The sequence below is a fragment of the Hyperolius riggenbachi genome, chromosome 9 (genome assembly GCF_040937935.1).
Source record: "Hyperolius riggenbachi isolate aHypRig1 chromosome 9, aHypRig1.pri, whole genome shotgun sequence".
Taxonomy (NCBI): domain Eukaryota; kingdom Metazoa; phylum Chordata; class Amphibia; order Anura; family Hyperoliidae; genus Hyperolius; species Hyperolius riggenbachi.
The window spans coordinates 266,359,389-266,374,412 of NC_090654.1; the positions used below are offsets into that span (position 1 = coordinate 266,359,389).

General features: G+C 42.9%; 1 protein-coding gene across 2 annotated transcripts in view; it reads left to right on the top strand.

Moving 5' to 3' along the window:
* YLPM1 (YLP motif containing 1) overlaps positions 1–13,506 on the top strand; it is an 81,527-nt gene extending 68,021 nt beyond the window's left edge. For both annotated transcript variants that reach the window (XM_068254533.1, XM_068254534.1), the window contains exons 19-21: positions 11,762–11,886; positions 12,278–12,442; positions 13,088–13,506. In XM_068254533.1, the coding sequence (XP_068110634.1) occupies positions 11,762–11,886; positions 12,278–12,424 (272 nt within the window). In that variant the 3' untranslated portion in view covers positions 12,425–12,442; positions 13,088–13,506. The remainder of the gene's footprint in view (positions 1–11,761; positions 11,887–12,277; positions 12,443–13,087) is intronic.
* Positions 13,507–15,024: the final 1,518 nt, after the last annotated feature.

Genomic DNA, 15,024 nt, shown 5'->3' on the forward strand with positions numbered 1-15,024 from the left:
CCCGGCACCGCTCTGATTCCCCCCCCACCCCTACCCGATCGCCGCCGGCAATATTTACCCATCCGCGATCCCGTGAGAGCCGCAGCTTAACGATCCAGCTTCACTCGTCACTATGTCGACGATCGGACGTGACGTCATCGACGTCATGCGCAGTCCCAATCCTCCCCATAGCGAAGCCTGGAGCTAAAGGCTGCGCCATCGCGGGATCCCTGCGGGGTACGTATTACGGCGGTGATCGGGGCGATCGGTGGGGACCGGAGGCACTTGGGGGACATGATTAGCTAGCAAAGTGCTAGCTGAAGAATATAGCGCAATTTTTATTTTAAAAAAAATCCTCACGGGGCCATGTGATCCCCTGTGGCGGCTAGCCTGACACTGTGTCGGGCTTACTGCCAGGGAGGTTAATGCCGAGGTCAGAGATGTAAACCACCGCTGTAAATTGCCCGGCTAACGTTTCATAACAGACGGCGCTCAATGCATATATTTCGGTGCACATCCGACGAAGATGAATAGCTGCACTCTCCCCATTGCCATGGCAACTCAAATTACACTCCAGCTACCAGCGATGACTCATAATATGCGCGCTGACGTATTAATAGGCGGCGTTTAGTGAATGAACTACCGCACACAGTGGAAGAGGACTATAACATTAGGAATTGCAAAGCTAAGCATAGTCACACTCACAATCCTATACATATTAAATTAAACCAGTTGAAATATGAATTAAATAGTAAAATAAAAAAAGAGAATCTTTTGGATGGCCTGGTATTGTGGCTTTGTGGTCCACTCTGGTTAGGAATAATATTTTGAAGAAATAGGTTTATTTCTGTGGAGAGTGTTTGCTATATTGGGCTAACTTAGAGATTAACTCTAACTTGCAGTGCATGTGTGCACTTTTGGTGGCATTTAAAGTGGATCCGAGATAAACTTTTACTCCTTGCATAAACTTGTTCCTTTCATATAGTTTATAAGTCATTTCTCAAGCCAAATACTTTTTTTGTTTTGTTCTAATACTCTAATTCCCTATAAACTAAACAAGCCTCGCCCACAGCTTCTCCAGAGTGCCTTGGCACTTTGAGCCTTAGTAGCAAGGGCTTATGGGAGCTCAATCTGGGCAGGAGGAGGAGGTTACTAGCCAGAGATGGCAGAGGGGAGGAGGAGAGGGGAGTGAAGTTTTCACAGGCTACGGGCTGGAGATGCAGATCAGCTTGCCTGTGTGTAATGTGACAAACAGAACATGGCTGCCCTCATTGTATCACAGGAATCAATAATATCTAAACTTTAGAAAAGATGTATAGACAAGTTACTTGTTATAGTTGGTTTTCCATCTTCGAACCACTTTAAGCAGAAGACTGGATCTCAACCTGGATTTCAGTAACTTTCTTTATGTACCATATACACAGAAGCACAATGTGTGCATTTGACAAACGTCCTTGGACTGAAATATTGTTCTTCTATAAGTGGGGTGGTACATCATGCAAGTTGTTGAGACTCCATCTTCTGTTTGGAATTTGGATTTTGCACCCTTGGTGGCTGTGGGTGGTATTTGGTGGACTCCCTGGTGATGTGGAGTGTGGGGTTGAAGTACTGTGATTTTTTTTTTATTTTTATTTATTATTATTATTTTTTTTTTGGTTGTGTCCACTCCGTTAAGTGTGTGATGACAACTAGTGCATGTGTCTGCTAGTGTGAGGGAGAGAGCTAAACATGTAAAGGGCTTATGAGTGAGGAGGACATTACAAGACCTTTCGGATGGAGAATAGGTTTCAGATGGAGGGTCAGAGTTTTGGGTGGACTTAGTGGAGGTGTCTGCACAGAGTGACCATGTGCAAGTTGTGGAAAGAGCCAATGGAGGGATTGGCAAAGAGGGGGCAGCAGGTGAGTTGTCGGGGCAGCCAGTGAAGACATTTGGCAGCGTGACAGTTATTGGCTGCTGGGAGGAGCCAGTGGAGGGATTGGCAGAGACAGCCCATATAAGTTGTAGGAGGAGCAAGTGCAGGTATTGCCAGAGAGGGTTAAAAAGATATAAGGTGGAAATAATGTTGGTATGACAGGCTATGCAAGAAAGTCTATAGGAAAAAATCTATACTGTATTCAAAAGTTCAAAATAGGGGTTCATTTAACCACCCACTGCTATGAAGCAACTGTTATCATTGTTTAACTATACATTGCCACATACGTGCCGGCACACAGGAAGCACTGGTGGACTTGCAGAGTATCTGTACACAGCACTCTTTGTGATGTAATACTTGGGGGTATTGGGGTACATGATGTTCTGTGTCATGTAATACAGTACTCTGGTATCAGTAGGAAATTGGCACTTTGTGTAATATATTACGGGGGTGCTTGTTGGTTATTGGGAAGCACTGTGTAATGTTGGGGTATTGATGGTGTATTGGGGTGCATTGCATAATATTATACTGGGGTACTTTGGGTTACATGCTGTATAATGTAATACTGGGGTTTCTTAGGGGAATTTAAGTATACGGTGCTGTGATGTTGGTGAATTTTCACTTTTTCTTTGATTGCCTCACACTATTCACAAGTACACCAATATACATACACCTGCTATCTGAGTGTGCATATATACATACATTCATTCATTCATACATACATACATACATACATACATACATACATACATACATACATACATACAATCATACATATATACACACACACACAACGGTATATTCATGGTTGAAACTATTGCTGGAGGATCTTAGCGAGTATGAAGAACATCAACTATTTGTATCCATGTATTCCAGAATGTGGGGCATAAGATGGGTGGTGGTGGGGGCGGCATCCATCCCTGTATTGTGTATTCTATCACCTACACTTGCCTTCCTATATGTGTGATGTCTTGTCACTGTAAACCAATATAATAGCATCCATAGTCTGTACATACATGTTCTTCACCTTCTCACATCACCTGCCATTACCTGAACTGCTTCTCCTGTTTATTATCTCTCTCTCTTCTTGTTTCTACCTTCCACTGTCTGCTCTGCACCCCTCTCTATCTCTACTACTATCTACACATCAACCTTCTCTCATCTCTCTTCCTGCACACCTGCATCTCTTCCTGCACAGCTCTCTCTCGCCTATCTTCCTGCACAGCTCTCTCTCTCGCCTCTCCTCCTGCACACCTGCATCTCTTCCTGCACAGCTCTCTCTCTCGCCTCTCTTCTTGCACACCTGCATCTCTTCCTGCACAGCTCTCTCTCTCTCTCGCCTCTCTTCCTGCACACCTGCATCTCTTCCTGCACAGCTCTCTCTCTCTCTCTCGCCTCTTCCTGCACACCTGCATCTCTTCCTGCACAGCTCTCCCTCACCTCTCTTCCTGCACAGCTCTCTCTCCCTCACCTCTCTTCCTGCACAGCTCTCTCTCTCTCGCCTCTCTTCCTGCACACCTGCATCTCTTCCTGCACACCTGCATCTCTTCCTGCACAGCTCTCTCTCTCGCCTCTCTTCCTGCACAGCTCTCTCTCGCCTCTTCTTGCACAGCTCTCTCACATCTCTTCCTGCACACCTGCATCTATTCCTGCACCTCTTCCTGCACACCTGCATCTCTTCCTGCACAGCTCTCTCTCTCTCGCCTCTCTTCCTGCACAGCTCTCTCTCTTACCTCCTCTTCCTGCACACCTGCATCTCTTCCTGCACAGCTCTCTCTCTTACCTCCTCTTCCTGCACAGCTCTCTCTCTCACCTCTCTTCCTGCACACCTGCATCTCTTCCTGCACAGCTCTCTCTCTTACCTCCTCTTCCTGCACACCTGCATCTCTTCTTGCACAGCTCTCTCTCGCCTCTTCTTGCACAGCTCTCTCACATCTCTTCCTGCACACCTGCATCTCTTCCTGCACACCTGCATCTCTTCCTGCACAGCTCTCTCTCTCTCGCCTCTCTTTCTGCACACCTGCATCTCTTCCTGCACAGCTCTCTCTCTCGCCTCTCTTTCTGCACACCTGCATCTCTTCCTGCACAGCTCTCTCTCTCGCCTCTCTTCCTGCACACCTGTATCTCTTCCTGCACAGCTCTCTCTCACCTCTCTTCCTGCACAGCTCTCTCTCTTACCTCCTCTTCCTGCACACATGCATCTCTTCCTGCACAGCTTTCTCTCTCTTACCTCCTCTTCCTGCACACCTGCATCTCTTCCTGCACAGCTCTCTCTCTCACCACCTCTTTCTGCACATCGCTCTCTCACCTCTCTTCCTGCACAGCTCGCTCTCTCACCTCTCTTCCTGCACAGCTCGCTCTTTCACCTCTCTTCCTGCACAGCTCGCTCTCTCACCTCTCTTCCTGCACAGCTCGCTCTCTTGCCTCTTTCTGCACAGTCCTTTCTCCCACCTCTCTTCCTGTGCAGCTTTCATTTTCCTCTCTTCCTGTGCTCCTCTTGCCTCTCTTCCTTCACAGCCCTCTCTCTCACCGCTTTCCCTGCACCCCACCCCCCCCCCCCCCCCCCCAATTTCCTGCTTGTGGAAGCTGATGTGACCCCACTCGAAATTTACAAATCACATTTAAGTATGTAATTCTTGTGTTAAAGATTAAAATGACATTTATTGAACTGAAATCTAAATAGCAGATGTTAAACGCTGTAAGTAACGTGAAGGAGTAAGAATGGACAAGTATGGTGAGGTAGGGGATTTATGTATGAATAGTAAATAAGGGTGCTGTAGTGTTTGGTTTCCATGTGTTACTCCCAATGCGTAACTTCTGACTCATAAGATTCCAGAGACATGCCATACATATTGTAATCTATAGTTTTCTACCAGCCAGAATGTTTGTGAGCGCCTCTGTTTTATACAAAGTTATAATTATCACTCAATATTATTCTTATTGCTGAATGCCCACTACATCGCAAGACCGTGAGATAAACTGCTAATGCCGAACTAAAATCCTGTGAGAGAAGTGTTATTCAGACAACCTACTTCTCTGCAGCAATATAATCTCTATATGGTAACGTCTCTTCAGAAGTAAGGTTCGGTTCTGTATATACTCAGGAACATTCAGATTAGCTGCTTTAGATCATTTATTTACAATGTAAACACGAGTGCACTACAGGATTAATCTAGAAAAATGTTTTGGCTCACAAAATTAATATAATGTAGCCAGTCGTTTAAAAGAAAAGAAGAAAATACTTTGGCTGTTTCAGTGTTTTGGATTATGGGCCTTAACTAGTTACTGCCCCGAATGCAGTATATCTACGACCCACAGTACTTCATCTGAAGTCCCAGGGATGTAGATATTAGTCTATTGCCGCTACGCTCACTCCTGTGTGCGATCTTGCTGCCACCCGTTAGTGCACAGATCAGTTAATGGGAAAACCATTCCCATTCACCGATCTAAATGCCTGTGATCAATGACCACTGGCATCGAGGAGATGTTGTGGTCATTGATAAAACGAAAGTAACATATACACGTATTACTTACTGTTAGCATGTTAACAGTACACACAGGAAGATAAAGTGGGGGGACATATAGTGGATAAATAGTAAAATTACACCTATATACATTTTTTTTTTTTTTAAATCAAGACATCATTTCCCATTATAATTAACCCCTTCCCTCCCCCACTCTCCCATAGCTACCAAAATAAAGCATTAACAAAATAAATACATAAATGGTTACCTTAGGGACTATACTTTTTTTTTATATATATACGTATGTCACAAGGGTATATTACTGTTATTTTTGCAAATAAGGGCTTGTAATTACACCCTAATTTCCAAATAAAATATCTCCATACATTGTGATAGGAACGTAATTTTGCTCGCTGAGGTGGAATCCTCAGACAACCCAGAGAGAAATGACATAGTTATGAATATTAGATCATATCTCCGATGACTTACAAAGGATATGATAGCAGATTCATAATCTGCGGATTCTTTATCAAATAACCTCAAACTTGATTATTCTTCTGTATGGCATTACAGAAGACTGTACTCAAATATCTCTGGTTCCTCATATGATATCAGAATAAAACATATTTAATCGTTCTTTCCTCTAGAATTTCACTGTCATTATTTCCAGTGGATGTGACTTTTTTTTTTCACCTGAATTGTGACGAAATATGACATTTTATAACTGTATCAAAAGCATAGCTTTCAGGAACCTCAACCGCGAGGTTCCATGAAGTCTGAGAGAATGCATCCTCACCCTCTGGAGTCCAGGTGTGTCTCCCTCCGGAGTTCTGGTTTGCTGATAGTATAGCTACACCCTTATAGACTTCATCTTCGCCTCAGGGGCGTAGATATACGTATTCTGCTGTGATCGCCACACGCATACTGTCATCATGGTCTTTTCGCCACCTGTTACTGCACTGATCAGTGAATGGAAACAGGTGTTCCCAAAGCCAATCAAAGTGCCTGTAATCAATTATCATCGTTGGTTGAATGCCGGTGGTCAATAACAAAGTGAAAGTAAAAGACCTACACGTTACTTTCTGTATACTGTTCACACTACACAGGAATAAAGTGTGTTGGGGTGGGGGTGACATCTAGTGGCCAAATAGTAAAAATAAACATTAAATACACACTAATTAAATTTAATGAAAACTAAACTCCTTAGGGGCTCAACTTTTTAATATGTATGTAATCAGGTTATATTACTGTTTGCAAATAAGGGCTTGTAATTAGTGGTATAGTATGAACAAACACAAAACTGAAAAAAATACGCTTATTTCCAAATAAAATATTGACTCCATACATTGCACTGGGGCATAATGTAAACATTGTAGTAATGAGCAAATAAAATGTGTGGGTTTTATCCACTGTAGCTTATTTTATTTTAAAACTATAATGGCTGAAAACTGAGAAATAATGCATTTGTTTTCATTTTTTTTCTTATTCTTATTAAAATGCATTTAGAATAAAATAAAATAATTCTTAGCAAAAAGTACCATCCAAAGAAAGCCTAATTGATGGCAAAAAAACCCACCAAGATATAGATTGTTTCGGTGTGATAAGTAGTGATAAAGTTAGTGACAAATGAATGGGAGGAGTGCTGAAAGTTAAAAATTGCTCTGATCTGTAAGGTGAACACAACCTGTAGTGGTCAGGTGGTTAAGGCCCCCTCTGTATGAGTGTCTTGCCTTGTGGAGTCGCTCTGGCTGAAAAAAATAGGGTTTTCTGCAGAGTTTTTCTTTCCCTTTAAAGCTTGTGACATGTACATGTAAACTTTCCATAAGAGGATTCTGCTCTGTCTTTAGATTCAAAGGAATTATCTTTTCATATCGATTGTGAATTAAAAATAAGTGGCGCTGTGCAGTTTGCTGTGACATCCCGTAACTTATAGAACATACTGTATATCTTAGAGCGACTGATAATCAAATAAATCCTGTATAAACGACAACACCAAATTACTATATACATAGTTAACTCTTAGAAATCAACAATTACTACTACTACTAAATATACAGTATCTGTGATGGGGTGTTTGAGATAATTTTTACCATGTATTTGGTGAGCACAGGCTTCCAAAAGGGGTACATACATCCCAATAAAATGTTTAGGCAAACATGAAGTGAAAGAAAACTTTGAGATAAATTGTATGTGTAGTACAGATAATACATAGAGTATTAGTAGCAAAGAAAAGAGTCTCGTATTTTTATTTTCAGTTATATAACTTAGTTAATAACATTGCATGATTCTTTCACAGTTGCACTTTTCAAACCACACTCTCTTTTAAGCTATTAAACAAAGCAAAAATAATGATAGTGCTTCAGAAAACATAACTGTATTCAACCAGTGGGTTGAATAGCTAAAAAAAAAAAGCTCTTTTGCATTGATAACTGAAGAATTTCCTGTACTGGAAAACAATTTTTTTTTCTTTGCTACTAATGTAATATTTCTTAAAGGGGTTCTCCGGAAAATTTAAAGAGACTCTGTAACAAAAATTGCATCCTGTTTTTTATCATCCTACAAGTTCCAAAAGCTATTCTAATGTGTTCTGGCTTACTGCAGCACTTTCTGCTATCACAGTCTCTGTAATAAATCAATGTATCTTTCCCCTGTCAGACTTGTCGGCCTGTGTCTGGAAGGCTGCCAAGTTCTTCAGTGTTGTGGTTCTGCTATGAACTCCCCCTTCCAGCCCCCTCTATGCACACTTCCTGTGTATTATTTAGATTAGAGCAGCTTCTCTCTTCTCTCTTATCTTTTACAAGCTGGATAAATGTCCTCTGAGCTGGCTGGGCTTTCACATACTGAGGAATTACAAACAAGGGCAAAGCTGTTTGCAGGAAGAAAAGAGCAGCCTGAAACTTCAGTGCATGAGATTCTGCAGGGGGAAAGAAACACACAAATGATCTCTTGAGATTCAAAAGGAATGCTGTATACAGCCTGCTTGTGTATGGATGTATTTTCTATGTGTGGACATACTGTACATCAACCTACTTCCTGTTTTGGTGGCCATTTTGTTTGTTTACAAACAAACTTTTTAAAACTGTTTTTAACCACTTTTAATGCGGCGAGGAGCGGCGAAATTGTGACAGAGGGTAATAGATGTCCCCTAACGCACTGGTATGTTTACTTTTGAGCGATTTTAACAATACAGATTCTCTTTAGGATAACACTGACACTTACCTGGGGCTTCTATCGGCCCCCTGCAGCTGTCATGTCCCGCACTGTCCTCCTCCGATGTGCCGTTCCCCGCCGCCGGCACTGGACTAATTATTCGTCAAACTAGATGAATAGAACTGCGGCTGCACGTGTGCTCACTCCCGTGCGCAGTACAAGAAAACTAGTAAGCTCCTGCTGACGCGCGCGGAAGTGAGCACGCGTTGCCATGGCTGCGCAGCCGCAGTTCTATACCTCTAGTTAGACAAATAATTAGCTCAGTGCCGACAGTGGGGAACGGCGCATCAGAGGACGGCGCAGGACATTACAGCAGCAGGGGGCCGATAGAAGCCCCAGGTAAGTGTCAATGTTGGCTTTTTTTTATTTTTTTAGGTACCGGACAACCCCTTTATGGTGGCCATACCTCAGGCGACTTGGCGGCCGATCGACCATCTAATTCCATTAATATAATCAAATTAGATGAAAATCCGTGCCGTCAAGTGCGTTTCCAACCGACAATGCGACCAATTTCGGGACGAAAATTGGTTGCATTCTCAATCGCGCATGCTTGAAGATGTTGCTAGATCGGGTGTGCACCGGTAGCGGCATGCAATAATGCAACGAAACCCCAGATGCTGTCTCTCCTAATGAACATGTGCCCTGTGTAAAGTCTATGCATTACCTGTCCGGGCGCATTCTCCTCTCCATACATGCACGCCTCACGTGGTTTCCTAGTAAGTGACGTCACACAATGTTTTTAACACTGTAAATCGGATTGAAGAAAGATTTTACAATCGCCAAACACTAATTCATAAATATTGTAAAAATTAAGGTCATTTATATTCTGCAAAGTTCCTATTTCACTTATGATTGAAGTTATTTACATCAGGAAGTGCACTAAGCATCATCAGCTGCTTCCTGCCGGTGACCTAAATATCAGTACCCACAATGCTCTGCGATGGTGGCAGTACTGTGCAGAGCTGATGAGACCAGGGAATTCACTGCTTCCTACCCTCCACAATCCTCTCCTTGCCATCACTAGACTCACAATTACACAGCTCTTGTATACAGCATTAATAATCCTAACATTTGTATAGCACTTTTCTCCTGTTGGTCTCAAAGCGCTCAAGAGCTGCAGCCACTAAGGGTGCACTCAAGGCGCCACCCTGCAGTGTTAGGAAGTCTTGCCTGAGGACTTCTTACTGATTAGATAGACTTTCCATGTACCCACCGCTCATGGGGGGTATAAGTCAGTGGGATCATACTTGCAGTATTGTGTTCTGACATGCACAGAAAGGAAATCCTGTAAAATAAATGTGCTCGCTGTTACACACTTCTCATTGTATAACATAAGTGCTTCTGATAAGTTTTTTTTTTTTTTAATAGCAGGACGTAAGAGTTCTGGGGGCGCGTTGGAAGAAGGGGTGAGGGGACATAAATTACTTCCTGACCTAAACAAGCAACTGGCTGTTTTTTGTCTGGCGGCATATTAACCACTTAATGACAAGCAGACTTATAAAACGTCCTGCTAGAACCTCTTAACGGCTCCAGGACATTTTTATAAGTCAAACTTTGCTGCTGTGCACGTGCACACGCGTTCCCCGGACGTGCACACGCGTTCCCCGGACGTGCACACGCGTTCCCCGCACGTGCACACGCGTTCCCGCGAGCAATCACGTGAGATTAGTGAAAAAAAACTCCATAGAAAAAATACTCCTCTATTTCCAAATAATATATTGTCACCATACTTTGTACTAGGGACGTAATTAAAATCTTGCGATAACCAGGAGAAATAGGCAGATAACGTGTGGGTTTTATGTACAGTAGCAGTGTTTATATTAAAACTATAGGGGATGAAATAGGAGAAATAGTTTTTTTTTTTTTTTCATTTTTTCCTTGTTTTTCACTTTAAAATGCATAGAAAATAAAGTAATTACTGAAAACAAATATCAACCCCAAAAAGCCTAATTGGTGGTAAAAAAAACAGGATCTAGATCATTTCATTGTGATTAGTAGTGATTAAGCTATTGGCAAATGAAAGGGATGAATACTGAAAGGTGAAAATCGCTCTTGTCTATTAGGGTAAAAAACGCTTTGGGGTGAAGTGGTTAAAATGGACTTGAACTCAGAACTACTTCTCTGATCTAAACGATAGGCAACAACATATCCTTTAAAGAAAAATATTTTTGCTACAGCTGATACAAATCGTGCAATACATCTGCATGGAAGCAGACATAGGGTTAACATTCTGTTTACAAATTAGCTGCTCTGCTTAGGCAGCTGATAGTCTTGAGCTGACACAGCTAAGAGATCAAGTTACACTCAAACTGCACTTGTGATTCTTCACAAATGAGGCGGAATTGGACAGGATAAACTCTAAATACACACAGGGTGCATTTCTCTGTCTTCCTTCTGTCTTGTGCATGAGTTCAGGTCCACTTTAACCTGACATCCTTTCCAGTGTGCATTATGTCGTGACAGATGTCTCTACTGTAGCTCTAAGAGAGGTCGGATGTGTGATGGATAATATTCCAGGAACCCCTGTAGCTCTAGGTTTGGGGGGGGGGGGTGATGGATAGCATCCTAGGCACTGTAGCTTTCATAACTCACTCTGCATTGCCTCCTGGTGCTGCGTGTAGATATCGCAGCGCTGATGAGTCGGTAATATTGGTTTCTATAGATGCATCAATCTTTTCATTGGTGCGGAGGCTGCCCATTTAGTTGCTTGCCATATGGCACTGTGCACAATGTAAGGTCTGTGATCACCGCTGCAGATCCTTAGGCCTGTACACGTGCTCAATCAATGTCACCCGATCGGGTTCTGAAAATGATCCCTCAGGAGACCTTGCAGGGCTAAGGTTGTGCAGACACATTCTATAGGGGGGTAGAGCTGCGCAGGAGTGACATCATGTGGTGGGCGGGGTAAGTGGGGAGATCAATGATCTCAGCCCTCACTTAGTCGAAATGATCTGCAAAGATAGATCACTGGCTGAGCAGTCGGTGCTGCCTTACACATGCTGGATTCTCGGGAGAGGTGGTCGTTACTGGCCACTTTGACCAAGTTTAATCTGGCGTGTACGGGGCTTTAAACCTGGAATAAGTAACAATCAGTTTTGCTATTGTAATCAGTATTTGTTGAGATGTGATTGGCTGATTTTGGAAGGGGAGGGTTTTGGTGGAGGATGTGTAACATCAACCGTTGTGTCTTCACAGATAAGCTGGATGGACTGAAGAGCAATAAGCGGAAGCGAGACTATGAGTTGGCCCACGGCATGGAAGATTTCTTACAGCTTCCAGATGATTATGACACGCGGGAGTCTGAGCCAGGAAAGAAGCGGGTAACCACTCTTATCCACTTATCTGTTCAGGAGCAGCCATATATGTTGAAGCAGACCTGACACCGGAGGTGTTCTTACCCTGACTTGTGGACTAGAGAAGGCACATCACCATGTGTGAATTTTGCATTTTCTCAAATCCCTGCCCCCACCGCACATTGCATTGTAGGACATGGTTTCTCTGCCGTCTTTGGCAATTTGTTCCTTCATTTGGAAATCGGGCTCTTGGGGAGCGTAGCTTTATTTGTAAAATATGTGCAGATGTCTCTCAGTGCTGCTTCTAGCTTCTTATTCAGGTTTCATACACAACTCCGGTGACAGGTTTGCTTGAAATGACATAAGAGCCGTGTTAGTCCTCTGTTTTCTCATTCTTTATTTTGCTTCTTGTCTCCAGGTCCGCTGGGCTGATCTAGAAGAAAAGAAAGATGCGGATCGGAAAAGGGCCATTGGATTTGTTGTTGGCCAGACAGACTGGGATAAGATTACTGATAAGAGTGGACACTTGGCGGAACGTGCTCTGAACCGCACCAAATACATCTAAGTAGTTGTGTAGCTGTAGGTGAGTAACATGCATTCCCCAGCTATTGTAGCTGCTAGGTTAGAGCTCTGTAGTCCCCTGCTTATCTCAGCCATTAACCGGTACCAGGGTCGCTGGCAAACCTATAATAACCCGCTGGAAGATTTGGGCGCAGCCTAAAGCCGAAAAATTGCACGAGTCCCAGTTGCGTTAATTACTATTCCCTCTCCAGGCCGCCGTAAATAGTGGGGAAAGATGTAATTTGGCTGCCAGCTATTGCTGACGGCCAAATTACCGTGTTTTTATTGTAATCTGTGCTCAGTCTTCTGACGGCGCCCAACTTACTCACAGAGCGCCGCTATAGCCGTAATTCCTATTACAGTCTATGGTGGCGCCGGCTGTTCCAAAGTCTCCATTACTGTTTTTACAGCTCTCCTGGTGGATGTTATTAGCAGTTTCACCCCTACATATGCCAGTAAACTCTTGTCCAAGTTTTTGGCCACTTTTCAGATACTTTGTGTCATTTTTCAATTGGAGTTGCAGCAATGTTTGGCTATGCAACTCCCCTGTAGAAACCCCGACACCTGGCCTGTGAGTCATAGGAGGAACATAATTGTCTTTTCTATCATTACATAGTCCTCTCACCATGCTTGGGACAGTTTCTAAAAGGAATATTTTATTTTTCAGATCCCGCCAGGAGGCACCGCGATGGGTGCTACTATAGGCCCTCTTCTGTCCTCGGAAACCTTTTATGTTATTCTACATAGAGAAGATTTCTGCCTCATGGAAAATGTCCAGTCGCAGCATGTTAGAATGTGTTGTATTTGATTTGTCCCAGAAATGTGCATGTACTCAGTTTTATATTCTCTATGTTGTTAATTTAGTTTTCTGTACGGAAGTAATAAATTCTGTGGACACACTATCCTGTAACTTTTGTTGTCCTTTTGTTTAGAATATTTTACCTTTCAGTTGAAATGGTTGGTTGGCCAACCGATGGAAGTCCTCATGCATTACATGAAGACACTGTACTTGACATTATTCCAGACTTGTGGTGTTCACTTCCTGAATAGTCTATATAAATAAAGCTGTACAATTCTTTACTCTTATTTGTTGTAATTTCTTGTTTTATAATGAACCCACTCTGAACAGTTTGTATTGTGGCCCATATTTGCTTAGCAAGTGCTGAGTGTATGTTCTAAAGCATGTTCGGCCTTCTTACCATTTTCTGCAAGGACTTGGTGGTCTTCTTTGCATCCAGTGCATTTCGGCTTCGTAGTCTATCGCCTTCTTAGTCTTGTCTCATCCGAGTTGCCGCTAAGTTGTACGGTGACAAGATTTTACATCAGCGGAGTAGACTACTCTGAAAGAGTTTTCTAGCATCCACCATGTGCCATGCTTGTGTTTCGGAGAGCGGTGTCCCACCACTACGTTAGGCGATCAGTAATGCAATGCACAAGAAGAGTGCAGACATTTGATTTTCCACTTGTTCGAATGGAATGGTTTACAAACCTAATAAAGCAATAGATGGAGATGAACATGTGTGTTGTCTTGCATTTTGTATTGGCTGCTGGTAAATCATTCTCCTTTTTACATGTTATGTCCTTTATTAAACACTGACTCTTTCTTTAAAGACTGGTTTCATTTGTTCCTCTCTGTGCCGTGATGGTAGTACATTCAGTGTGCCGGGAGGAGTGTGTGGAGAGGGGAGCTGTGTAGTATTAAGCAATCCATGATGTCCATGCAAATAAAGAGAACCCCTACTTTCAGTCTCGCACTACTACTCTATGATGTGGAGATGCAGCTTGACTCTTGTGCTGTCAGAATTATCAGACGATATGGGGAACGCTTGACGTTGCTGGTTTTTCAAGTATTTTGCTACACATCAGAATGCTTAAGGAGAAGTAAGGGTTTAGTGAAACGAGTCCCAGAAGGAGGAACGGTATTTATTTTACCTAATGGGATACCAAAGTTACAAGCTTTGAATCACGAATAAGGAAGATAGAGCATACCTGACCTCTAGGTGGCTTAGAAATAACTGTGGGCTTCACTAGGAACTGATCTTTGTTGACTAATCCATTGGAGCAGAAGATGGAGACCATATGAGGGTTGTCAAGCTTCTGAATTTCCTCCTGGAACTCTTATGAATATGCCAGAAGACCATGGCTGGGTATACTGAATCTAGGACATAAGAAAACAGTTCTCTACAGTCCATGGAGAGAAGAATAGGCTCAAATCCTTGTAAACAGTCTCTACACTCCTGGCTCACAGCAGATGGAGGGGGGGGGGGGGGGTGTATAGTCATCTGGTATAAACCATGTTAGGTGCTGGAGACCTCTGCAGGTATGAAGACTAAGATGCAGACATGGCAGCCTGTATTCCTGCTTCCAGCATTCACACATTCCCACTCGGACGTGGTTATCAGAAGATTGCAGCTTCCATTGCTGGCCAACATGACTGAAGTTGTATTTGGACTGCAGTACTCTGACCTTTTCTAGAATGTTCTGTAACTTAATCAGTACTAATAAAATAATGCATTTTCTCTGATTGTGTCTTTCTTTTCATTGTGTGTTGTTTCGTGTCTTGGGTGTGCATCCAGCACCACTCACTGTGGTTATTCTGAGGCA